Source organism: Uloborus diversus, chromosome 1 (genome assembly GCF_026930045.1).
Source record: "Uloborus diversus isolate 005 chromosome 1, Udiv.v.3.1, whole genome shotgun sequence".
Classification (NCBI taxonomy): domain Eukaryota; kingdom Metazoa; phylum Arthropoda; class Arachnida; order Araneae; family Uloboridae; genus Uloborus; species Uloborus diversus.
The window spans coordinates 212432289-212458264 of NC_072731.1; the positions used below are offsets into that span (position 1 = coordinate 212432289).

A 25976-nucleotide genomic window follows, 5' to 3' on the forward strand; every position below is an offset into this window, starting at 1 on the left:
GATGTGATAACTGCTGTCTGGTATGTTGCAAGGTGGAAAAGAGTTGTTGGTTTTTTTTTTTTTTTTTGAGCAATCACATTGCTTATTGTTCTCATTTGACTGTTCTGAATTCCTATGATTTTATTTTCCCCCCGCCTCTCTCTGCAGCACCACCATCGACCGGCCTCACGATGCTGCTCCTCTAGCGAAAACCGTCTAGGGGTTGCGTCCATATCCTACACACACAGACACGCATACATGCACACCTACACACACACATACACACAAACACACATACACACACACCCCCTCCACCCACACACACACACACTCGTGATTGCGAAAAACATAATTTGAATTCAAGATGTCAAAGTTCAAATTAATTTTTTTTTATTTCCTTTTTGTTTTCAAACAATGAGTGCAATTAAGGCAGTGAGGAGCAAAGGCACAAAAGTGGACTTTGAAATTCAAAAAGGAGTTGGGCTTTCATCAAACAGATTTTCTAAATTACGCTGTATACAAGGGCCACTAGTGCCCTTAGAGGAAGCAGATATTTTCCCCGACCATTTGTACTGGTTATATCCAAATTTTAAATTTTGGCACTTAAACCCCTTTGTTTTTCACCGCCTCAGTTACTTCATAAGCGATGCATCTCAACATACTTGGAATCAATTGATTTAAAATAAATTGATTCATCATACATATTTTCTTTCTTTCAATCCCGCCCCCCAATTATTTGGCGACCCAGGATTCGTTTTGACCCCAATTTCCCTAAATCATGAGGATAAAAGGTTGGTAAGGGGGATTCTTTTTTTCTTCAACTTTTATTAGAATTCTCGCCACGAGTAGCCTTGAATGAAACAGCCGCGCTCACTGCGGCGGGTTTTTTCCTGCCATGAAAAATCGCGTCGTCTACTACAAATTTCATCCACCGTCAATCACGTGCGGAGGAAGGGCTGTAGGAAGGTATCCTCCGTGCCTCCGCATAGGAAAGGCTCCCGCGCAACACCTGATCTTCGGGGACTGTGTTCGGCAGGGCGATGTGCACGTGTTTCCGAACAGAGAACTTCGAAGTCGAGGATGGAGAGGACCCTGCAGACGATGAAGATCTCAGAAGTGAGTGCGCACATTGTCCTTGTGTCTGCCGTACACATTAACAAATCCTACGTCGTTGAGCAAAAATATGCTTATTTTAGGGATTCACCCCTTCTTATTCGGTTATTTTATTTATTTTTTACTATTAATTATTTATTTTTTGCCCTGAAGTAGAGAAAAATCTCTTACTTTTTTTTATTATTTTAAAGTTATGCCTCACAATGTTTTGCCTGGTTAGGCACCCTCTGCCAAATTAAATTCAAAGTGCAATTTCGCATCGTGAGAGCCCAGGTGCTCACTAACCTAGTGGGAAGCTGGACGTCACAACTCTGTGTGCCATTTGGACTTAATGGTGGCACATGAAAGTCTGGATGCCGTATCGGAGAATCGCAACAGACCTTCAAAAGGCTAATGTCTCTTTTGAATCCCCATCGAAAAAGAAAAAAAAAATATTTTTGCTGACTTGACAGTAAGAAATTCACTAAGAGGGGCGGGGGAGGGGAATATTTTGACCCTAATCTTAGTGTTGTTAACATATCATATAATATACATTGCTCAGTACCAAATTCTGTAGGATATTACCCATTTTTTGTGTGAAAGCAATGTCCGTCGAAATGCACAAATGTACGAAAAGTTCGATATTTCATTAATAAGGATCCGGATTCCATTTTGCAATGTGCGTCTTCGGGGAAATCTGGGTTGTTTTTTCAGAAAAAAAGTAAAAAAATGGAAGACAACAATTATATTCTAGTGAGGAATTTAGTATCTGGTTTAATTTTTTCATTCTTTTCATCTTCGTTTCGCTTTTTCTTTCATTTCTCCTTTTCCTTCTGTCTTTTTAATGTGTTAAGTACACATGGGCATGAAAAATTATAACATGTGTTTAAAGCTCCATCTAAAGTTTCTGGAAAATGTAAAAATGCATACATTAAACTTGATCCTGTCAAGTTTTCATTTTATTTTACGAAAAGTTTCTGATATCTGAACTTGTGATTTGTTATCTTTTGTATACCAGACCGAGAGCAATTTCAATGTAGCACACTATTACTTCCCTGAACATTTAAAAATTATTCTGCTATTAAAAGTTTATTACATCTAGATTGATTAAGGAACAAAGAATTTTATCAGTAAAAGTTCGTAAAAATTATCAAAATACATCCGGGTGAGCACTAATGGGCACAGTTTTAAAAATCATATTTTGGGTCATTCCATAGAAATGTCAACCTCAACCTCAGAAGTTTTTTTTCCACAAAGCCCTAATTGTGACCTATCATTTCTTTCAGCATACTTTCTAGTACATGAATCGAGTAACAGTTTGCAAAAATTTCATTCGGTGATTTTCTTCTGGCTCTAAACATGCGAGGTTGTAGAAAAGGCTTAGCATACGCAAAAAACATGCGTCTAAGTTTTCTTGTGTAACGTAAAATTTTTTGCAAATTTTTAAAAGAACTATGTTTATTCTAAAAGATTAGATGTTGGCCTAATAAAATTGACTGCTCTCTTTGCATACATTACAAGATAAGTATTTTAATTAGTTTGGTTATTTCACTGAAAATATTTACGTTACGTTAGTCACGAAAATGTACAATTTTCTGCTTAAAAACTAAACCAGATGATTGAACCAAACAGCACTTTTTATTTTCTTACATCTGTGTCATATCTACTTAAAAAGTGCAAAATATTTATTTTAGTATCAGTGGTTATAAAATAATTAGTGTGACTAACGTAACATTTGAGCTGTGACTAACGTAACAGTTTGCATGTGACCAACGTAACATTTTAGAAATGGCTGCTGATATTTAAAACTTATTTAATTTAATGTATATTTTCATGAACAATTTTGAATAATTAGGCATTCTATATTGATTAAAATTATAAAGGGTGAAAAATATCAGTAATATTACATTGTAGACCTTCTGTCTACTTAGAAAAATACTTTTTCAAAGGTAAAAAGATACTTCCAATTTAAAGAATTATTATTATAAAAAAAAAGGTGTGTAAAGCAAAATTAGTACTCTGTTGAATGTGCATTCAACACAAGAATCCAAGCTAAAGAATTAGCAAAAATAGAAAGACAGTCTTAACAAAGGAAAACGTCTCTATTTTTTAGAAAATACAACTCCACCTATTATTAAAATGAAGTAATGGCAGCTCGTTGGAAAAAGTTTGAAGATGTTACATGGTACAGTGACAATAAGCGTTGCTACCATATGTTTCAGAAAATGTAAGAATGATCATTTTCAAATTCAAACATTTGCGGAGATATCTGGAATGAAACTGCGTTCTGCAAAAATGTTCGAATGTTTTTTTTTTCAATATTAAATTTTAATTCAGGATGTACAACACTATTCGTTCGATGAATCAGTAAACCTTAAAAAATAATATGCCGTTGAAAAGTACAACGGAGTTTCTTATGACGATAACTAGTATATCAGCAGAATACTAGAATTTGGTGAAACTATCAACTTGTATAAAGTTAACTTTTTAAAAGAGAGATATTTAAGGTTTTATTAGCCCAAAAAAGATGTTATTCAGTTAGTAAAAGCAGCTTTTTAATTTGTTTATTTATTTTTTTTTCGCACATTCAAGTTGAGTTAATTGAACTGAATCCTTCCATTCAATTTTTTACACTAATGTAGAAAAAAAAGTATCATAATGCAACATAAATAAGGTTCCTAAAAAGTGTAAAAGTAATATAAGAGCAAGAGATTAATTACAAAAAGTTTTTTATATACATTCATTGTTTGTTATTCGATGGTTACGTTAGTCACACACAGTTTTTCGTAAAAGTACCATTAAGGGCCATAAAAGATTCATGTGTAATAAATCTGTAGTATATTTTTAAAAATAGACTGTTTACCTCTTACAAATATATCGGCCAATTTTAAATGCCTGGGTAAGTTTCAGAAAAATTTGCCTCGTAACATAAGCATTGTTTCTCAGGGTTGCAAAAATGTTACGCTAGTCACGATACCGGCTTTGGTGAAAAAACACCCGCCAGCGCTTATTTTGCTTCAAATTCTTGGTAGAAATGAAAAATAGTCACCTTGTACATTTTAAATCTGCATATTAAACCAAAAAAACATTTATTTTTACTCCCGGTGTAAGTAAAAAGAGTAAGAAAATCAGCTGCGAATGTTACGTTAGTCATTATGGAATGACCCTTTTCGAAACTCTGCACATATTGGAATAAGTGATACATGAATTTTGAAAAAGAGAAATAAACCAAGTTTTTTTTCCCACTAAAGTTTAAATGCACTAATATGCAATGTATGAGCACATTGTGCAAAATATTTTATTACAAACGCTCATTGTTGGATCCTTTTGTTACACAGGTACACCCCAAGGTTCCACGTAGATCAGTGAAGGGTTCCTCGAAAGTTTCATTCTTTTTCTTTACATTATTTAAGTTTTTTTCTTTATATTATTTAGTCACTTTAAAAATTGTTTGAGTGAATCTATTTCACGCATGAACTCCGAACAGGAAGAGAAAATTTCAAAATGAGTCGGGGATAAAGACCGATTCATTTAATGTACGAGCCTCAACTATATTAGTAACGAGCTAATGTGTGCATTGCATGACTTCCTTTTACTCTAATTTAATAATAAAAATAAATGATACTCATTTGATTAAAACCGGAACTTTTAAATTTTGTTTGATGTTTTTATTTGCTTTCAAATGTGTTGTTAAAAGTTATTTTTAGAATTTTTTGATTTTTTTTAAATCCAATTACTTCATTTAATTTAATGGATATTAATTGAAATAATTTTCATGCTTATTTTCCAAAATATTGCATTCAAACTATGCTATTTATGAAAATACAGGTGCTCCAACGAAAAAAGTGGACACTAAAACGGGTTCTATATATCATAGGAATTTTGAAACGCTGTTTTGGAGCATCAAACTGTTAATAGTTTGTTGATCATATAGTTTCACGAGAATTGTGTTGGTAAAACCCTGGCGACCGTGATATGTATATACGTACTACGAGAAATAAAACATTAGTCAACACTGTTTCAAAACCAACCTTTAGAATCGTTCAAAACCGTAGTTTCTCTTAAGAATAGAGGAATTGAAAATGATTCGCATTTCATGCTTGCCTGATCTTCAGATCAAGTGGCTCATAAGAAGAAGCAGACGCGGAAAAGAAGAGACAAAATAATAAATGACGTTTCTTATAAGTACGATGCCGTAGTAATTGCAGCTCAACCGACACTCGATTTCTCTTCGACATTAATTAAGGCTGTGTTTTTTTGCTCCGCTTTATCTTCAGCCTTTGACTCTTTGATTGTTGTAATTTCGTAAAGATCTGTAACTTTTTTTTTTTCAATGCGACATTTGAATTTTGCAAAAAAAAGAAAAAAAATCAAATTCACAACAATTTGATGATTTTTTACTTCTTTTTACAAAAAAGGAAGTATTGTAGTCGCGAAAAAAATTTCACTCAAAATTCGGCCTTAATTTCCATTTTGCTCATCCCCGAATTAATGTTGAGTTTTTTGTTGTTTTTTTTTTCCGACTACACGCAGACAAGTGCCTAAGAACGTACAGACACCCGAAATATCCATTTTGACATTCCCCGAGTTAATTACAACGACTTTTCTCGTGACATCTGTATGTACGTATATATGTGCGTATGTATGTCGCATAAGTCAATAAAGGTATGTCCTAGAAAGTTGAAATTTGGTACGTAGACTCCTAGTGGGGTCTAGTTGTGCACCTTCCTTTTTTGGTTACATTCGGATGTTTCAAAGGGGGTCTTTTACACCTTTTTTTTTGGGGGGGGGGGAATCAATGTTAATTTCAATGCAAATTCAAGTGGTGTTATAATTTCGCGGACACTTGTTGATATATCGCCAGTCTTTTGGTCGCCAAGTTTTGTCGTCAACTTGGCGATAAATTTGATGTTTCTTTTTTTATTTTTTAAATCTGATTTCAATTTGGCCACTGTTGGTGATATTTAGAGAGTAAACTATTGAATCACATTAAAATTGCCAGTAATGGGGAAATGAAATTAAATTGGAGTAAAAGGAAGTCATGTGATGTTCACATCAGCTCTTTTTTTTTTTGTGAACAAGCTATATTTTAGCTGTTGAGTTTTATTTAATTTTGAGAAAAAAATTTTTTTTCTACCTTATGTGTGTATTTGCGCAAACTTATAGATCTTTTAAAATTTAGAACTAGTGGGTAGCAAAAGAGTGATTACTTCGGCAAGGTTATGAAAAAAATTTTGAAATTTTTATTTTTCAAAAAAGAAAAAGTCTTCAATATTGTTTGTACGCACCTCCTTGCATCATTCAATAATTCTGAAGTTAGTGTTTGGAAATTAATTTTTGAAAGTCTTTTTCTGCATTGTAATGTTCTATGCAATCTTATAAATGATAGAAATCTTCTGATGTCGTACAGTACAAAGGAGAGTTATCCATTTACAAGTTTTATTTTGCTTCATTAAAATTGCACTACTTGTACTAAAATCCTTTATTTTGCTTTCCATTGCCGACGTTGCTCAAAGCTGCCTTAAATGATAGGATTGCTTTAAACCCAGGAGTAGATCCAACTTTTGACTTTGGATGTGATCATTATCAGAAAGAGAGCCGTCAAATTGCAATTTTTCGCTTGAATAGGAGATCTGGGGAGATTTTTTTTTTTTCAAATGCAGGTCCGAAAATACAGCTCTTGGCGATATTTAGGCACGTTAGGGAGAATCATGCCCCCCATGACCCCTCCTCTAAATCCGCGCTGAACCAGACTAAAAGTTCATTTTGGAAGGATTTAATAATTATTACTTCTCAATTTTGGATATCTATACTATTGTTTAGAAGTGTTTCTTCCGTTTTGCCCCAACTGATGTCATAAAACTATTGAAATCTGAGTGAGGCAGTTTAAACTAGAAAAATAGTGCCTCAAATTTACCCTGAATGACTGAATTGCTCTGAAGAAAGATCTGGATTTCATAATGTTTGATTACAGTAGATGCTCGTTTATCCGGCCTCTGTTTATCCGAATCTGCGGTTTATCCGGATCAAATTTGCGCAGTTTTGAAAAAAAAAAAAAAAGGTTCACTTAAATAATAATTACAAATTCTAATTGCAAGAACGGAGCTATAATTTGCACAAATACTTGCTATGTTTTGAATTGAATATACAACTCCTTCATAGGTCGCGCAATATATCATAGTAATCTAATAACCAACATGGCGTATTTGAAATGTCAGTCCGACACCACTGCAGCTAACTATAAATGATAAAGTTTTTGTGAGTAACAATTCTATGTAATTTTGTTACGTAGCATCGATTTCTGCTGTAATAAAAGATAAGTCTGCTTAGTTACAAATGCGATTTGCTTATTACCCGGATTTTTGTTCATCCGGATTTCTTTTGGTCTCAGTTAGTTGGGATAAATGAGGTTGAACTGTAGTTTATCTCTTTTCATATCAGAAAGGCATTTTAAAACAAGGCCGTTAAAGTTGCTATTCCTGTATATATTCCCTCTTCTATACAGAAAAAGCCACCATGTAACTTTTTTTCTTTCTATTTCTATTTTCTCTTCTTTTTTTCTTTAACGCAGTCTCAGAAAATTCAAGGTCTTTCCCGCCTCAGTCTGCCTTTGCAATTGCAGAATCCTAATCTGACGTCGGTCAACCCCCACCTGCCTTTGTGTTTACCTGGCGGCAACATCCTTTTTAATGACAATATCTGAACACATAGTTTCGCGTAACTCTTCCTTCGCTGTTGGGAAATGATGATGTTTCATTGTTTTCGTCGTTGGGTGCTTTTACAATTATCTAGATTCTTGTAGTTTTGATTTGCATATTCACTCACTTACTCTGAGTTTTCAGAATCCACAAGGTACTTCAAGGTTCATTGAATTCCATTAAAAAATATTTCATAAATCATAAGTATTTAAAAATATTGTTCTGCATCATTACTTTTCTCAAAAGTTATTTAACATACTAAATGAAAAATTATCCAAAAAATTGTGCCGAATTCAATAGGCGGTGAATTCTAGCGGTAACGGAAGGACAGTTTGAACAAAAAAATCGATATATTTCTGTCTGTGAACATATCAAAATATATATTTTTTCAAAAACTGATGCATAAACTTGTATACACATCATAGTAAGTTGATAAAAAAGCCAAAGTCAGGAATTTTTTGCCAGTAACTTTTTTTTTTAATGAAATTTAAAAAGCGGTAACGGAAAGACATTTTTGCGACATGATTTTCACACAATCATCTTCTCCCCAGAAGTTCAGCCAAACTCTAAAAGAGAAAATTCTATAAAAATTAGAACACATACGGGATTGTTCAATCATTACAATTTCACCTCCAGTTAAAAAAATAATTATTTTAATTATGTAAATTATGTATTTGTTAACGGTAACGGAAGGCCAAAAACGGAAGGACAAGAAGTCGAAAACAATTTAACTTGGTAAATTTTAACTTACAAACATTTATTCAGCTAATACAGCAGTCTGAAACGATGACATCTAATATCTGAGCCATCTGTGACAATTCTGAAAATTCTTGAAATGCTCAAAAATATTATCAGAATCCATAGAACATTTATCTTCTTTGTCAGGGAGTACAAAGATAATTCCCACATTATTATGCATTCTCAAACAAGATATTTTTACTCCTTTATCTTCTATACAAAGTACCTGTCCAACATTGCCCTTTGTTAATTTCTTTCCCTTCAATTCAACTAACAAAACTTGTCCAAATGTTATGAATCCTTCGCATATTCTCATTATTATCTCTTATTTGGTGCTTTTGATTCAGCTGTATCTTCTTTTTAATATTATTTATAACTGTCAGTCTGTTGACACAGTCTAAAGTGAAATCTCCCTCGATTAGTTGAAATACTGACTTTATTCAATAACATAACTTGTTACAGGATTCAAATAGTGCATATTTTGTGTGTCACGATGAGAAAGGATATTACTCCCTCTTTTTGAAAATTGACCTTTGAATTTACTGAACTCTTCGCAGTATGTTTAACAGTTGAACTAATACTCCGAACAGTGCTTTCCTGTGACTTGTGTTGACAAATCTGAAAGTAGTCTCAATATTGTATTGTTACAATACAAATACTAAGCTTGCAAGCAGTTGTTTCTGCTTAAAATGGCTTGCCATGTCACGAACATGTCATACCAAAATGATTTTTACATGCTTAGGAACTTTTAAGTGTAGTTTTCACGATTTTTATCACATACAATAGAATAAATAAAATCAGAAAACATTTTAAAAAATTAAATAAAAGTTTATTTTTTAAATGAAAGCACACATAATTTTTGTACAAATGTTACTTATGAGCCATTCCATTTCAGATCAGGCAGGGTCTGTCACATGACCATCACCGATTTTTTTTTGAAAAAATTACAGTAGTTACAACTAAGGGACATATGAAATATCCCAAAAGGATTTTGCAAGAAAAAATTTTTTTCTTCAGTTACAGCCGATTAAAATTCTGCACAAAATCCGCCATTTTGGAAAAAACCGGCAAAACACTCCATTTGAAATGGACACTATTTCAAAAGTATTTAACCTATTTGAATAATTCTTTTTTCTAAAAATAAATAAGGACCCATATTTCCTCTAGACATCATTTTTGAAAGTTTATTTAGATTTTTTGATAAAGAAAAAAATTCATTTTTGCCGCGAAAAAACTGCATTTTTACCGATTTCATGATTTTTTTCTCCATGAAAAAAAAGTTTTTTTTACTAAACGGAGATGGCAGTCTAAAGCCCTTATATGATAGTTTCATAATATATTTTATTAGAATCCTTGGATGCATACAGCCTCGGAAATAAAATTTGAAATTTTGAAAATTTTCAAAAATTAGCGATTTTTAAAGTGATTTTACTCAAAAAACCCATTTTTTAAAAATCTAAAAATTGGCTCATTTGTACCCCATATAATGCTTAACAAGTGGATAAACACCGCATCCAGTATTTTTTCCCATAAAATGTTTTATGATTTTTTGAAAGTGACCTTATCGCCCATGGCATGCATGTAAAATAAAAATTTCTAATAATTTCAGTCACTGAAAATCTGATCATATTAATGGATTAATGCCAAATAGCTACAATGATGGTGCACTTTATCAGCAGCAAATAAAATTTTACTGACTCTTAATAATATAGCAATATCAAACCGCTTTTGATGACCCAGTCAATTCGTCTTTTTGTAAGACTCTGTGTGTAGCCTTTAGATAGAAGAGCCTTTGGTGATTATATTAATGACTAATTCAGTGGCTCCCAAAAGCGTTCGTACACCTTGAAATTTTGTAGTAAAACCAAAATAACGCAAAACTGAATTCGAATATGAAGTCCAATTTTTTTTTTCACATCATTCCTATGCCATTCTGAATAAAACCCAGCAGTTTTTTTTTTCAAAATATCTGATGACCCAGTCAATTGCCTTTTTGTATTTCGTTATATAAATATATTTTTCTGTTGATCAGCGTTTAATTGTTATGGGAGCTGAGCTCCCATACTTCCTTATTTGTTTTACTCGAATTTTTGTATTTTTGACCGAATTCAGGCCACTTAAGCATTAAAACAAGTTCTGAAGACTATAGGGATCCTGCACTTCTTTTGTTAGAAATTGGATCCCTGGCTATAATAGTCACCTTTAGTGAGATCTGTTTGGTTACCTCAACTTACAACCATGTTCAATTGATTACTTCTCTCATAAAACAGGTGGGCTTTTTAAATTCTTAAACTACAAGTGAGTTTTACGGTTTGAATTTAGTATAAATATTCTTACGTATAAAAGTAATCATACGAGGTAGGATCCAAAAATTATGTGACAACATTCGCCAATGACAACCAAAGCACGAAATTAAAATTAATCGTTTTAAATGCATTGTATTGTTCTTCCCTTTGATGATTTCCCCTGTTGTGTAATTGAGTTGAAGAGAATGACTATTGAAAGAGAAAAAATATGATTTGTTGCTGCATATTGCAACGGATTCGGTGCGACTTCCACTTTCTTGAAATGAAGACACGGTTCTTGATAAAAACACAGGAAATTTATTTACACTATGTACAGGAAAGATCTTCAACAACTGCTAAGCTATTCATCAGCAATTAAGCAATTATCACACAACACCGTAAACTCAACGTTTACACACGTATTTACTTCCAAATACGAAAACAACACAGCGAAATGCCTCGCTATAAACAGAGCAAAATGCTCTCGCTCAGTTCGAAATCCTCAATCGAAACTAACTGTTTATCCATCGCTAACGGCTTAAATACACCGAAAAGAATTTTCTCAAATATTCCACACGCTTCTCGAAATGCGTTGACCATTATCAAATTTTATCAATAAACAAAACGGGAATAGGGGTCGTATATTTTAGCCATATGAAAAAGGGGTTGTATATTCATTACGGGAAACTATTTACAGGTTACGTTCCTACAATAATTACTATTTACAGAATTTGTAACATTGCCCCCTTCCTAAGGACTGCACGTCCCGGGCAGTACAATCCCCAGAAAGGGTGCCAAACTTCTATCACAAGTTTACAAATATACACATTAATTAATAACTAACAGATACAGAAAACACAATAATAACAAGAAATATTACTAAACATTAAAAGCAAAAATTATCTACAACTTTTATGTTATCAACCATGGTTGTTTACGTAATACTCATGAACTATGGCCATAGTATGGGGCTAACCGATCATAATGTACAACCCTAGGTTTTGCATTAGGTGATTTTTGGATCCTCACTACGACGTCATTCAGTCGGTTAACGACTTTGTAGGGTCCATCCCAATGCGACTGCAATTTGGGTGAAAGACCTTTCCGTCGGATGGGATTCCATAACCAAACCTTGTCGCCTTCGTTGAATTCATGTCCAGTAGACCTTGTGTCGTATCGGGTCTTCATCTTCTCCGCCGCGATGTTGATTCGCTCTCGTGCGAAGTTATGAACGTCTTCCAACCGGGCCTGGAGATCCTGGATGTACTCCTCAGGCGATGAAGGCGCATCCGGAGGACGACCGAAGACGAGATCACAAGGTAGCCGAAGCTCTCGTCCGAAGAGCATCTGAGATGGGGCAAATCCGGTAGTCTCGTGGACAGCACTTCGGTAGGCCAGCAGGAACAAAGGTAGCTTCTTGTCCCAATCCTGTTGATTTCTGGATACCATAAGCGAGAGATTGTTCAGGATTGTGCGGTTAAATCTCTCCACCATGCCGTCCGATTGTGGGTGTAGTGGTGTTGTCCTAGTTTTCTCAATTCCGAAAATTTGACATAGGTCCTTAAACACAGCAGAGATGAAATTCCTCCCTTGATCGGAATGAATCTGCAAAGGTGTTCCATATCTCGAGATCCAGTGTTGGACCAGAGTCTCTGCTAAGGTGGTAGCCTCTTGATCTGGAATGGGATATGCTTCCGGCCATTTGGTGAAGTAGTCGATGGAAACAAGAATGTATTTGTTCCCATCAGCAGTTCTTGGTAGAGGACCCAGGATGTCAATCCCAATTCGTTCGAAAGGAGCTCCAACGTTGTACAGATGTAGCTTCCCTCTGCTTCTCTTCTTCGGTCCTTTACGAGCAGCACAGGCGTCACAAGAATGGCACCACTTCTCCACGTCATCCTTCGCCTTGCTCCAGAAGAAGCGCTCCCGAACTTTATTGAGGGTTTTCAAGACACCAAAATGTCCTCCAGTCGCACTACTATGTATTTCTTTCAGAACATCTGAAATCCTTGATCGGGGAAGTAGTAACTGCCACCTAGATGTTTTGCCGTCGTCAGATTCCCATTTCCGGTACAGTACGCCGTTCCGTAAATGGAGCGAGTTCCATAAAGCCCAGTATCTTTTTGTTGCAGGACTGAAGATGGAAACGTCCTGCCAGCTAGGGCGCCGACTGTCACTTTCCATGAACTCCAAAATTGGTTTTATGTCGGGGTCTTCAAGCTGATCATTTCGAACTTGGTCGTCACTCCATGGATCAGGTTCTGATGATATTGGAGTCACTGTCACCTGATAGGCGGTAGGGCTAGTCGTTCCATACTGTTTCTCGATTCGGGAACAATATTCTCAGGACAGGGTCTCCTTGATAAAGCGTCAGCATTACCGTGAGATAACCCTTTTCGATGCTTGATCTCCATGTCATATTCCTGGAGCCGCTGTATCCATCTGGCTATCTGGCCTTCCGGATTTTTGAAGTTCAAAAGCCAAGTTAATGAGGCATGATCTGTCCGAAGCAGAAATTTTCGGCCGTAGAGGTAATGATGGAAGTGTTCTACAGCTTTCACTATGGCCAGTAACTCCTTTCTGGTGACGCAGTAATTTCGCTCCGACTTTGATAAGCATTTGCTCCAGTAAGCGATGACATGTTCATTTCCGTCAATTTCTTGGGATAAAACAGCTCCGATGCCCTCGTTGCTCGCATCAGTGTCCAGGATGAAGGATTTTTCAGGCTGAGGATAGGCGAGGATAGGCGTTGATGTTAAAGCCTCCTTCAGTCGTAGAAATGCATCTTCGCATTCTTTGGACCATTCGAACTTTTGCTTGCTCTCCGTCAGCTTATGCAAAGGTCGTGCAATGTTGGAAAAACCCTTTACAAACTTCCTGTAGTAGGTGCAGAGCCCCAGGAAACTTCGCAGCTGATGGATGTTTTCGGGACGACTCCAACTCCTGACCGCAGATACCTTCTCTGGATCGGTTTGTACACCCTCAGAAGAGATGATGTGACCAAGGTAGTTCACTTCCCGGCGGAACAAATTACATTTGGACGGGCTTAACTTCAGATTGGCTTCCTTAAGCTTTTGCAGCACCTTCCTAAGATTTGCCAGATGTTCTTCGAAGCTGCGTCCCACGATGATGATATCGTCTAAGTAGACCAGACAGGATTCGTAGGAAAGTCCTCTTAACACTGTCTCCATAAGACGTTCGAACGTAGCTGGTGCATTGCAGAGGCCGAAGGGCATCACTTTAAACTGCCATAAGCCTTGTCCAGTTGTAAACGCTGTCTTCTCTCGGTCATCAGGGTGTATCTCAACCTGCCAGTAGCCGCTCTTCAAGTCCAGGGTCGAAAACCACTTGTGTCCGGAAAGAGTGTCTAAGGTGTCGTCTATCCGTGGAAGAGGGTAACTGTCTTTCTTGGTGATTTCATTCAGTCGTCGGTAATCGACACAAAATCTGGTGGAGCCATCTTTCTTTCGGACCAAGACGATGGGAGAGGCCCAAGGACTGGATGACGGTTCGATTACATCATTCTCCTTCATCTCTTTCAGGAGGGTCTCAACCTCTTCCTTCTTGGCGAACGGTAGTCGTCTTGGATGCTGTTTAATAGGGGGGTGTTCTCCAGTGTAGATCCTATGCTGCGTTAAATTCGTCCGGCCCACATCCTCCGATGTAGATGAAAACAGATGCTTGAAGTCGTCCACCAATTGTTCCGCAGCAGTTCTTTGATCCTTCGATAAGGGTGCACTCCCAATTAACTTCGATGTCAAGGACTCAGAAGACACAGTCTCGGGGGAATTGATTCTTCTAATGATGCAGTTTACGGGAGTACAAGTTGCTAACACTTCGCCTTTCCGGATATTCCTTGGCCTTTCACTCATGTTGGCGACTCTCACAGGAATTACATCCTTGGAAAGGTCCACAAGCGTAGATGCTACCAGTACTCCTTTTAGGCTATTGCTTAGGTTAGGGTATTCAATGAGTCCAAATCGAAAACTATTGCTTTCTTCAAGGGAGCCAGGTATTAATGATTCTGACCTTGAGGGAATCGATAAATCTGTTCGGGCTATTATTTGATGAGCGGATTTTACATCACTTTCTGCGGGGAAAACAGCTATGTCTTCTCTCATCGAGTGCAGCTCATTAGTCTTGAAGTCGAGAGTGAAGTCATATTTCTTTAAAAAGTCCAATCCGAGAATGAAGGGGTTCGTGATATTAGCGACGAATGCCGTATGATGGTAGGTGGCATTCCCAAACACTATTTCCAAGTCCACTTTACCGTCAATCTCGATCTTGTCACCTGTCACAGTCTGGAGACTTACGCGTGGCGATGTCCACAGCAGTTTCAATCCAAATTCACGAGCCACATCTGTCCTAATGATTGTCACATTGGCTCCAGTGTCAACAATCAGTCTGCAGGGGTTCCCATTTACATGTGCGTAAATGAAAAGTCCATCACTGCCACTACTAGAAGAGGAAATCTGCAGAGCTTTAGTGGTGGTGATTTCCTTCCCTCGCGTAGTTTGGCGAGCCGGACAACTCCTTCGCAGGTGTCCTTCACTACCGCATTTCCAGCACTTCTGCTCTTGTTTCTTTTGGGCTGTTATGCTGCTCAGATGTCTTGTCAAGTCACCGAGTTGTCTCTCAAGTTCAGCGAGGTGGGACGACCTGGAATCAGACTCATCAGCTTCCTGAGTCCGGATTAGATGGCGATCCACACGGGTTGCTTCTTGGGCGGCCTCGTATCTCATCGCATACACAACGGCAGAATTCAGGTCTTTGACATCCGCCATCCGTAGAGCTTTCTGGATTTCCGGATCTCGAACCCCGTCGATGTAGTAGTTGAGTGCCAGGTTGTCTCGAACATCCGCAGGGCAGTCGTAAAAAGCAAGATGAGACAATCTCTCGACGTCCGCCGCTAGCTCTTGCAGGGTTTCCCCGGTTTTCTGGAAACGGGACTTCAACTGGAGTCGGCTGAAATCTTTCTGGCACTTCTCACCGAAGCGAAGCTCCAACGCAGATGTGAGGGCGGCGAAATCCAGGCGCTGGCTGTCCGGAAGGGTCTGGAGAATGTCCGCTGCGTCACCTCTCAGGGATGCTGCAAGATGACAGGCCTTGGTAGCAGAGTCCCATCCGTTCGCTTCCGCCACTATCATGAATTGAGTTTTGTAAACCTGCCACGAAGTTTTCCCATCAAATGTGGCAAGTTTAATGGACGGTCGAGCAACCGATGTGGGAGCGCCAAACTGTACAGAGCTGCTTTCCGCGGTCGCCAATCTCCTTTCCACGTCCTTAAAGATCTCTTCTTTTAATAGATGAAATCTTCTATCTTCATCTTCAAATTTATTTTCTACAGCATTGAATCGGCTTTCAACGGTATTAAATTTTTCTTCAATAGCATCAACTCGATGCTCTATGTCATTAAATTTATTTTCCATCACAGTCTTTACCGAAATAAGGTCGTTTTTAATTTCTTCTTGGTTAGACGTTAAGTCCTTTTTCAGCACCGTTAAATCGCTTTTTAACTGGTCTTGATTTGCCAACATACTTGCAGTCAGATCATTTTTTAATTGTTCTTGATTAGCCGCCATATCATTTTTTAATTGTTCTTGATTAGCCGCCATATCATTTTTTAATTGTTCTTGATTAGCCGCCATATCATTTTTTAATTGTTCTTGATTAGCCGCCATATCACTCTTCACAGAGGTGATTGCGTCAAGAAGTTGTTTTAATTGTTCATCCATTGCGCGAGTAATCACCATAAAAATAAAGTCCTAATTCAAAAAAAGTCTTTATGAAAAAATGTCCAAAGTCACTTACTCCAAGAAAGTCCAGAAGAAGCCCCACGTTGGGCGCCAATTGCAACGGATTCGGTGCGACTTCCACTTTCTTGAAATGAAGACACGGTTCTTGATAAAAACACAGGAAATTTATTTACACTATGTACAGGAAAGATCTTCAACAACTGCTAAGCTATTCATCAGCAATTAAGCAATTATCACACAACACCGTAAACTCAACGTTTACACACGTATTTACTTCCAAATACGAAAACAACACAGCGAAATGCCTCGCTATAAACAGAGCAAAATGCTCTCGCTCAGTTCGAAATCCTCAATCGAAACTAACTGTTTATCCATCGCTAACGGCTTAAATACACCGAAAAGAATTTTCTCAAATATTCCACACGCTTCTCGAAATGCGTTGACCATTATCAAATTTTATCAATAAACAAAACGGGAATAGGGGTCGTATATTTTAGCCATATGAAAAAGGGGTTGTATATTCATTACGGGAAACTATTTACAGGTTACGTTCCTACAATAATTACTATTTACAGAATTTGTAACAATATGAAAGTAACGGTGAATGCATAGCTTTGGAGACGAAATAAACTAATTTTTATTAAAAAAAAGGAAAGATTTTAACTGTTACTGATAAAGTACATCATTATCATAGCTAGTCATTAATATAATCACCAAAGGTTCTTCTACCTATAAACTACACACAGAGTCTTACAAAAAGACGAATTGACTGGATCATCAAAAGCAGTTTGTTACTGATATATTCTTAAAAGTCAGTAAGATTTTAGTTGTTCCTGATAAAGTGCACCGTTTTTGTAGCTATTAGGCATTAATATAATCAGATTTTCAGTGACTGAAATTATTAGACATTTTTATTTTACATGCATGCCATGGGCGATAAGGTCACTTTCAAAAAATCATAAAACATTTTATGGGAAAAAATACCGGATGCGGTGTCTATACACTAGTTAAGCATTATATGGGGTACAAATGAGCCAATTTTTAGATTTTTAAAAAATGGGTTTTTTGAGTAAAATCACTTCAAAAATCGCTAATTTTTGAAAATTTTCAAAATTTCAAATTTTATTTACGAGGCTGTATGCACTCAAGGATTCTAATAAAATATGTTATGAAACTATCATATAAGGGCTTTAGACCGCCATCTCCGTTTAGTAAAAAAAACTTTTTTTTTCTGGAGAAAAAAAATCATAAAATTGGTAAAAATGCAGTTTTTTTGGCGGCAAAAATGAATTTTTTTCTTTATCAAAAAACCTAACTAAACTTTCAAAAACGATGTCTAGAGGATATATGGGTCCTTATTTATTTTTAGAAAAAAGAATTATTCGAATAGGTTAAATACTTTTGAAATAGTGTCCATTTCAAATGGAGTGTTTTGCCGGTTTTTTCCAAAATGGCGGATTTTGTGCAGAATTTTAATAGGCTGTAACTGAAGAAAAAAATTTTTTCTTGCAAAATCCTTTTGGGATAGTTCATATGTACCTTAGTTGTAACTACTGTATTTTTTTCAAAAAAATCAGTGATGGTCATATGACACTTTTCATACCTGCCTGCCTGATTTGAAATGGAATGACTCTAATGTTTTAAATGTGACTACTAACTTTAGACAATAGTTTGTTTTCCACTAGCATTCTTAAATTTTACCCTGTGTCAACTTGTAGATAAATGTCCTTCCGTCACCGTAATTTTTGTCCTTCCGTTACCATTAAAAACCATGTAAATGAAATCGATATTGAAATTCTAACTGAGCCTCCTTGACAAGGAACATAATTCTGCTTTGCATAAAAAAACATTAATTTCTATACCCAATAGGTTCTTGGTGAACAAACTTAGATGCAGTGTTTTAGTAACGGAAGGACATCAAACTGCCACCTTTGAAATGGACCTATTTCACCGTTGAAAAAAAAAAAAAGAAATTTTAAATTACTTACCGAAAAGTTTGACTAGACATTCAAAAGATAAAAGTTAACCTAAATATTATATGCTGATAACAAGTATATTGAAATTAGTGTGTATCAAAAGAGAGATTTTTTGCTCTGTAAAAACACAAACAGAAAACTTGATTTTGCACTTGATTTTTTGAAAGTCATCAAGCTATTGGGAAAAACCGGTTAAGATTCAAGAAATTCATTTATTTCTGAAGAGAATGGTATATGGCAAGTGACAGAATATTAACATTTAAAATTCAAGTGTCATGTCCCCTTTTTCCTGGAATTCGCCAAGCATGAGAAAAGCACTAATTGAATGAAATATATGGTTTATTCATGTTTTTTTTTTTTCATTTAAACCATAATTTGAGAAACATATTCCATCCCAATACAAACGATTGTAAAATGTACTGCCTGTTGAATTTGTGGCACTGCTATCTAAAACATCCACTAAAGAAAAAAAGCTTCTTTATTAAACTTCAATGATTTTTTGTTCCTTTCCTTTCGATGTAAATGGAAAGAGAACGAACAATCAATGCTTTGAAAAGAAAAATGTTGTAAAAGTTTTTTTTTCTTTTACTTTTTCAAATAATAAAGCTTTTCAAAGTTAAATTAATTATTAAAAGATATAAACTTTCATTAAAGTTCTGGAAAACATTCAAAGCTATTGTATATCTGTCATCTCATTAAACTAAAATTAAATTGCTAACTTGGAGGTTTTTAATTTTTTATAAATGTTTCAACTTTTGCATCGTTCTCAAGAAGGCATTTTTTATTTGCCGTTCATTGCCTTTCCAAGAAAGAACTGCTTTTAGCTTGCTCCGAATGGTTTTGAGACCTCCATTTTATTTCGTTGTTTCAGAGCTTACAGGCTTTTTCCAAATTTCAGGTTTCACTTCTTACATTTTCTTGCAAATATACCAAATTTAGTTTTTGGATGCAAACTTGTGGCATTCAGTTTATGTTTTTGATTTTCACTCGTTGATCTTTATCGAATTTAGCTCGACAACGTTATTTGGAAGCTTAGAACAGATATGCCACATTCAAGAAACCTGTAACAAAAATTTTAGAATAGGTTTCTGAATTTTTTTTGGATTTTTCTTTACCAGCAAATGAATTTAAAAAAACTACAAAAATTTTCTGAAAATGAAAGACAGTTATTTTATTTTCCAACTCCTTGCCCTCTGTGAGCTGCGGAGGAGATGCCCCAATTGCGGTGGGAGCAGTTTGCGGTCAGTGAGAGAAATTTCCGATGTTCGGAGTAATAGCGTTAGTTTCGTGACATTGAATACAACTACCAGACAGAAAGAGCGATGCCCCTATTCAGTTGGAGTAGAATGACTAACAGTAATTTATTCCTTGGTGTCAAAATCATTTGAAAAATTTCCTCCGACTATATCAGTGATAAAATGGAAACTCGAGATGAGCAGACAGGTACCAGATTTTTATTATCATTGTTACTACTAATATTATTTTCCGATTTTATTACTTATTAAGCATCTGGTCAGAATTCTCGGCAAACCAATTGCTGTTTCTAAAATTTCTAAAACTTTTGCTATTAGTAGTTTAATCTTTCATTAAGAATGTGTTACCAATGTCATTCCAAGAATATGAAGGTAAAAAAAAAAAGTACATAGACGATGTCTGAATAATTTAATACGATGTAAACTTTTTTTTTCGATTTTCGCTTTAAGATTCACTTTACTATTTGATGAGTAAAAAGTAAATACAAAATGTTGCTTTATATTATGATATACTAAATCTTTAAAAATTAAACATCAACAAAAATATATAATTTGTTCCCGTAGTGAAACGAATTACAACTTCAAAGTATCTCAGATAAACTTCCTGTTAAAAGAAATTTTAAATTCTAAATGTGAACAAAATTTAACGTTATTCAAGACCATTTGTCTTCCTAAATGGTAGAACAAATGCCAACATGTTGTAGTTTAACTAGCCATTTAACTATTTTAAAATGATGCACTTTAGGCATTATACACATTTCTTATAGAGCGAATTGATTCATTCTGAACCACGTTAAGTAGAGATAGCTTTACTGAATAGCATATCAGACAATTTTTGTTTTCTGAAGTATCTGCAGAGGCATGCACAGGGGGAGAAGGAACATCTGTTGACCCGGGCCCGAGCCTGAAGGAGGCCCAATATTTTTAAAACTAGGAATGAAATATAGGTGTAAACAATACGGAGGGGAGCTCGGAAAAGTCATTTGTGACGGGCTCCAAGATTTCTGTGCACACCCAAGATTATCTGTCATATACTAGACATGTTGATAAATGATTTTGTAAAATGTTTTACACATGGTGTTGATTTTATAAACTATAATGCTTTAAAACTATGCGTATCTATGTTTTTTTAATCCTATAGGTACATGGTTATTTTTCTAAAAATGCCCTGTTAATAAAACTGTTCCGAAAACTTTTCCTTATGCGCGTCTCATTCCCTATGAGCTTTTCACATATATGAGATTTTTCTTTTCTTACTTAAAGGCACTTTAACTCATGTATCAACAATTTCAAAAAATATACTAAAAAGACACCAAATATGTTGGTTTATGCTTCATTGCACAAATTTTAGGAGGAACATGGACTCTTTTTCTATAGAATGCAATTAAATTTCAAATATTTCCAGATATAATATTTGATTAATATTTTCTGGCTTCATCATGGACGTATTTTATGGGATATATGTCAGCTGTATAAGTTTTTTTAAACGCAATTCGAATGACTTATGCATATGTGTAAATGTTGAGAGCACTGAGAATTGGCCTGTAATGCCTTCATTTATCTTAGTTTTACCACATTACTACCAAACTGACAGAGTTTCTCCGACGAGAGGTCACAGGAGGTCACTGTGTTCTCTCAATAATTTTCCTTGTTCGTATAATTTTGTCTGACGTTCGGCAAATTTGGAAGCATAATTGCAGCCTTGCAATTTTTAATCACAGAAAACTGTCCCTTTTTATTAGTTGTACTTATGTGTGCGTGCATACTCGTATCTTTGCACTCGGCAAAATTTGGAATTCCATTCAGAAAAATTGAAAATTTTTGCCCTCCTAAAAATCGGTGCGCCTCCCTGAGTACTGCATTGCAGGGCGTTTGACGTTTTTCTGCTTTTTTTTTAATATTTTTTTTTTTTGATATTTTACATTGTATTTTAATGTTTTTTGAAAGAGAAAGTAAAATATTATCACACCACAATATTAATTTTAAAAACGCTCGATGACAGAAATTTCCATCACGTTCGCTCGTCTTTGCTTGTCGGTTTTCATCCTTCGGCGTAAGTGGGGAAAGAACGACGCTTGGAAAAAAGAATTAATCATGCGAGTTTGAGCGGCAACAGGATCGATTAATTACTGCTAATGGACCACATATTGCTCAATTTCAAACAAAAACATATATTAGAATCATGACTAGCAAATAATTGTTCAGCAACTGATGCACAATCAAAAACAGGCCAAGGTCCAGAGGAATCTGAGTCATGCCTTGCTACATAGGATGAATTTTCAGAAAAAAAAAAATCTTTGTTGAGCAAATCCACAGGTAACTGACTGACATTTTTGAAGCAAAACCATACGCCTTTTGTCACATTCCACGCAAAATATTCCTTATTTAAAAAATATTCCCCCCTCGATATTCTGTTTTTTAAGCTGAATTTAAAAGTGAGTTAAATTCTCAAAATAACTTTTGGTTAGTTTAAAAAAAAGTTAAAAACATTTTAACTAACTGACATACTGGTTGCATTAACGTCAGTCAGTTACCATGTTTTTAACTTTTTTTAAAAATCACCCAAAGAATATTTTGGATATTCAACTACATCATTAAATCCAGCTTAAAAAGAAAAATAAACAAGATGAAAGGATTTTGAAAATGATGTATATTTTGCTTGGAATGTGACAAAATGCATATGAGGCAGTGAGAAGCAAAGGGATGCCAGTGGCAAAATTAAAAATTTGGTGATTACCAGTACAGATAGTAGGGCAACCTTTCCTTTGTCTTGGGACAAGAGAGAGTACTAGTAGCCTTGGTAGCCGCTGCTATATAGCATGATTTAGAAAAAAAAAATCAATGAAAGCCTACCTAGGACATTATCTTTAAACACTTTTTACTCAAAACCTAAAATGTCTACTTACATCCCTTTTGCTTCTCACTGCCTCATTTGACCTTGCTTCCAAAATGTCAGTCATTTACCCCTGGAATTGCTTAGTATGTACCTATTTCCTACATTTTAATATAAGTTACCCATCCTCTTTCCTCTAAATTTTCTGGGCATACTTTCCTCTTTGTCCTTAAATTCAACTTCAGAACACCTTCTGATACTTTTATGGCTACAGCACAGAGAACGAACGAACTCTTTTCGATATTTTTCAGAAACAAATATTTATCAACATCAAGGTTCAGCTGGATGAATTAATCTCTATAGCAACAGTTCTCTAAAAAAGATAAGATGCACTTCATGAATACGTGAGGTGAATGTCAAAATGCAAAGGATGATACAATATCGACCTTGACACAGAAACAAAAGGAAAAAGAAAAACCGATACAGAAGAAAGAAAAAAGAAGAGGGTAGTGAAATAACTTAATATTAAGGAACTGGTTACATTAATGTCGACATCAAAGTTGTATCTTCCCTTTTTTCAACACTGTTTGTAAAAGGAGGGGAACAAAATCTCTCGTATCATTTTTTTTTTTAAGTTAACATCATTCGAATCGTCCTGAGCAGTATATGTGCACGAAAAAAAGCACATTTTTAGAAAAAAACAAATAGTCGATTTTGTTCTTATTTCCTTGTATGATGAAGAGTATAGGAAGTAATGTATTCGAGAAAAAATTTCACTCAAACGTCGCCCTAAATGCCCATTTCATTCGTCCCCGAATGAATGTTGAAAAGTTTTCTTAGCCCGTCCGCACGTACCAAACCAAACCAAAATATTCATTTCGGCTATCCCCAAGTGCCTACTCAAGAAACATGGGTTTTCTAGTGCTCTATCTATGTGTGTGTCTCGAACTCAACTCAAAAACCGTACGCCGTAAATTGCTAAAATTTCAAGTGTAAAGTGTGGTCTAGTTGTGCAATTTTGTTAACGTCTTTGAAATGTTCAATAAAATATGAAAATGTATTTCAATTCAAAAGACTTATTTCTATAAGTTTACTTTACATTTAAAAGAATGAAATAAAATATGTACATGATTTCTTGTTTGCAACACTCAAAGATTGCAATTAATCTTAATATCTTTATATTTAGCTCAATTCTAAAGCAGCCAATAAAGTTTAAATCAAAAAACTGAGAGAAGAAATAAGCGGTATACAGCTTTGTCAGAATAGCTTCTACTAACTATACCGCCTATATTTCTTCCTCTCTCAAATTTTAGTTTAAAGTGTAATGGCACTTTTAGAATTAACATAAATATAAAGATATTAAAATCAACTGCAATTTTTAAGTGTTGTAAGCAAGAAATTAGATACATACTTTATTTCATTCTTTTTAGTGCGATCCAAGTTTATAGAGATATTCTTTAGAATTAAAAAAAAATTTATACTGGATTTTAAAGTTTTTTTTGTTTTGAAATTTGTTTGAAATGAAACTTTTTGAAATTTAAAACAAATTTACCCTTTACCAATATCCTTATCGGAAAAAAACAGTAATTTTTTACCTTGCATTAAGCCTTCTGTAATGTTTATTTTTTACTTATTTTTTATGTTTTACTTTTACGGGAAAGTAGGCTGAAAAGCAGGAAAAACGTGCAAAAGAGCGTCAATGGCGAGAGCAAATGGTATAAATATCGAAAAATGAAAGACTTTATTTTCCTTTCTTCAACTGCTGATTCCTGTTTTTTCCTTCAACTAATGGAATCAGTTCAGCTGTTTCTTGCCATTTAATCGAGTCAAGATGTTTAAACGTTTGAATTTCATCAACAAATCTTACACAGGCAGGCGTACGGTTTACCCCTTAAAAGGTAATACTGAAAATCATTTGTAATTTTCAGAATCACCTATTAGATCACCAAAAACCATCACAAATATTGGATGAACAATTTTTACACAAGTGTTAAAAACTTTTTCTTCTTGTATTTTATCGATTATCGCTGACTTCGCACGATTAATCACAAACTTTTTCCGGCTTTCGAAACCCGCTTTTATTGCGACATTCAAAACATTCTACTGATAGCTTTTCTTTATTTATGTACCTGTTGTTGGTAAGGTAGCAATGGTTGAAAACTAAGCAAATGCAGGTAATGAACATAAATCGCTTTTGAATGCAAATAAATGATACCTAATTGCTTCAACCTCAAACAGTTAAAGATCGAAAGGATGCATACCAAAGGATAATTGATATTTATATTTTGCAATTTAATTTTTCCCCGTTCAATGTTTACAAATCTCTGTCGGTTTCTAAAACTTCTTTTAAAATACGTAATTTTTTTAATGGTGGTATTCCATTCTTAAAAGTATCCAAATTTTCCAAAAAATATTGACTTTAGTCGGGTTTTTTCCCTTTATTTCGTTTTTACGAGTAAGAAGAATAAAGAATATGTCAAGGAAGATCTTCAGAAAAAATGTAATTTTGATGCCAATTGTATTCAAATTATTATAAAATGAGGCAGCGAGAAGCAAAGGGATGCAAGAGGACATTCTCAAGTTTTGAGTAAAACGCATTTAAAGATAACATCCTAGGTAGGTTTTCATTGAAATTTTTTTCTAAATCATGCTGTATAGCAGCAACTACCAGGGTACTAGTACCATCTCTTGCCCCAAGACAGAGGAGAGGTTCACCTACCATGTGTATCTCCAAATTTTTAATTTTGCCACTTAAATTTTTAATTTTGCTTCTCACTGCCTCAAATGTGTTTCAAGATTGTGTCAATAAGAAAAATTTTCAAAAGAAAGCATTAAGTTTCATTCGAAATACAGCATTTATGATTAAGTAAATATATTTTCAAAAAGGAATGACTTGGTGATTGAAAAGGAAAAAAAAAAGAAATGCTGCATAAGTTTGAAAAGATGCTACAAATGTTGAATGGTTTTTAAAATATGTTTTTCAATAGAGAAAATGTTTTGTAAAACAGGATATGTTAAGTACATTTTCATTAATCAATTAACTTGCAAAAAAAAAGTTGTAATATATGTATTTTAATAACTAAGTCGTTAAAAAAATTAAAACTATTACTTGCATCGTTGTTCTTGTTCATAACTTAGGATTGATGAACTTTGATTAATTTTTACCGCAAGCAAAGATTTTCTCACCATATAAGATTTATTTCTCTTTAATTTTTTCAGGCAGTTTTTTTTTTTTTTTTCAGTTTTAATGTATTCGTTTTTTCATAAATAGTTTTTTTTTTTTTGCTTGATAAAATTAAGTATAAAAAACGAAATGGATTATTGACAGTTAAATAGTTCATCTAATATTTTTTTAACTGATTCGAA

The 25976-nt window shown here is 34.9% G+C and overlaps 1 protein-coding gene across 1 annotated transcript in view; it reads left to right on the forward strand.

The window, feature by feature from the left end:
- The first annotated feature begins 915 nt into the window (after window positions 1-915).
- Window positions 916-25976, forward strand: part of LOC129224755 (1-phosphatidylinositol 4,5-bisphosphate phosphodiesterase eta-2-like) — a 65707-nt gene continuing 40646 nt past the window's right edge. Inside the window, exon 1 of the mRNA XM_054859305.1 lies at window positions 916-1095. Within this exon, the coding sequence (XP_054715280.1) occupies window positions 1020-1095 (76 nt within the window). The 5' untranslated portion in view covers window positions 916-1019. The remainder of the gene's footprint in view (window positions 1096-25976) is intronic.